Source organism: Austrofundulus limnaeus, unplaced genomic scaffold (genome assembly GCF_001266775.1).
Source record: "Austrofundulus limnaeus strain Quisiro unplaced genomic scaffold, Austrofundulus_limnaeus-1.0 Scaffold511, whole genome shotgun sequence".
In the NCBI taxonomy this organism is placed as follows: domain Eukaryota; kingdom Metazoa; phylum Chordata; class Actinopteri; order Cyprinodontiformes; family Rivulidae; genus Austrofundulus; species Austrofundulus limnaeus.
The window spans coordinates 268,337-269,568 of record NW_013952913.1 but is presented as its reverse complement, the minus strand read 5'-3'; the positions used below and the strand labels follow the sequence as shown (position 1 = coordinate 269,568).

Below are 1,232 nucleotides of genomic sequence, written 5' to 3'. Positions count from 1 at the left end.
AGGGAAGATAGTTTCCTGAACTCCGTGCTTTCATTTCCCGTCACAAGTCAAATCCGTCATGTACCCAGAATGCATCGCATCAGTTTTCCAATAAACAGTTTTAAAATTACTTTATTGATGCTTCTTTAATGAAAAATCTACAACAAACAAAAGAAAAAGAAAAAGAAGCAGCCGAACTAGCAATCCTTAACAACTTTTTAATTTTTACACCAGGAGCTAAAGGTCTGTTTCAGGAAATCACATCCCCAGCAATCAGCAGTTGTAGGATTAAGCTGTAAAAGAGTTCATACACCGCTACTTGGCAGTGTTGTGCATATATTGTACATGAATTGTTGCCAGCTAGTAAGTGTCAAATTGAACTTGCGCTTTAAAATGAGCTTCCACCAGTTTTTCTATGGCATAAGRGCTTTCGAAGTTGCGGACCTAAATATTTTCATAAGCGCTTTAAAAATTGCGGTGCTAATTTTTGGATTAGTGCTGCCCACCGCTGCTTTTCAGCAAATTCTAAATTTAGGTGAAGTTACGCAGTAGAAGCATTTGTCAAACCGAGCGAGACGTAGCGTCTGTCTTGTGTTCAGCTGGTGGGGGTGGACGTCATGGCAGCTCTGGACCTTTATGCTGAGAAAGGCCAGTGGGACAAATGTCTGGAGACGGCGTCCAAACAGGTACAGAACCAGAACTGTTTGATTTAAGCTTTGACGCTGACGCTCAGTGAAATCTCTCTCTGTGTTCTTGCATACGGTTTTGGATTTGAGAGGATGTGAGTTTTTGTGTTTCTCTCAGAACTTTAAGATCCTCCATAAATACGTGGCTCTTTACGCCACTCATCTCATCAAAGAAGGAGCTGCTCTGAAGGCTCTGCAGCTCTACATCCAGCACGGAGCTCCCCCCAACCCTCAGGTAAACTCCTGTTTGTCCGAATCAAACCTTTTAAACGGGTCAAACAAACTGTTTCCTGTCATTTCTCTGTGTTTCTGATCAGAACTTTAACATCTACAAGCGCCTGTTCCTGGATCTGATCAACCTCCCCAACACCGCCGGGCCAGAGTCGTACCGCATGTGGGCCGACCTGCGAAACTTCCTGCTGCAGTTGGTAAAAAACACGACACTTCATCTCAGAGTTAGGCCTGTCACGATAACAAATTTTGCTGGGCGATTAATTGTCTCAAAATTTATTGCGATAAACGATAATATTGCCTGGTGACCGTTTTACAACTAATAATTATAAAAGC

General features: G+C 42.6%; 1 protein-coding gene across 1 annotated transcript in view; it reads left to right on the top strand.

The window, feature by feature from the left end:
* ift172 (intraflagellar transport 172) overlaps window positions 1-1,232 on the top strand; it is a gene marked incomplete in the record, with an annotated part of 65,169 nt that overhangs the window by 49,236 nt on the left and 14,701 nt on the right. The window contains 3 exon segments of the mRNA XM_014025942.1: window positions 579-665; window positions 784-900; window positions 983-1,093. Coding sequence (XP_013881396.1) covers window positions 579-665; window positions 784-900; window positions 983-1,093 — 315 coding nt within the window.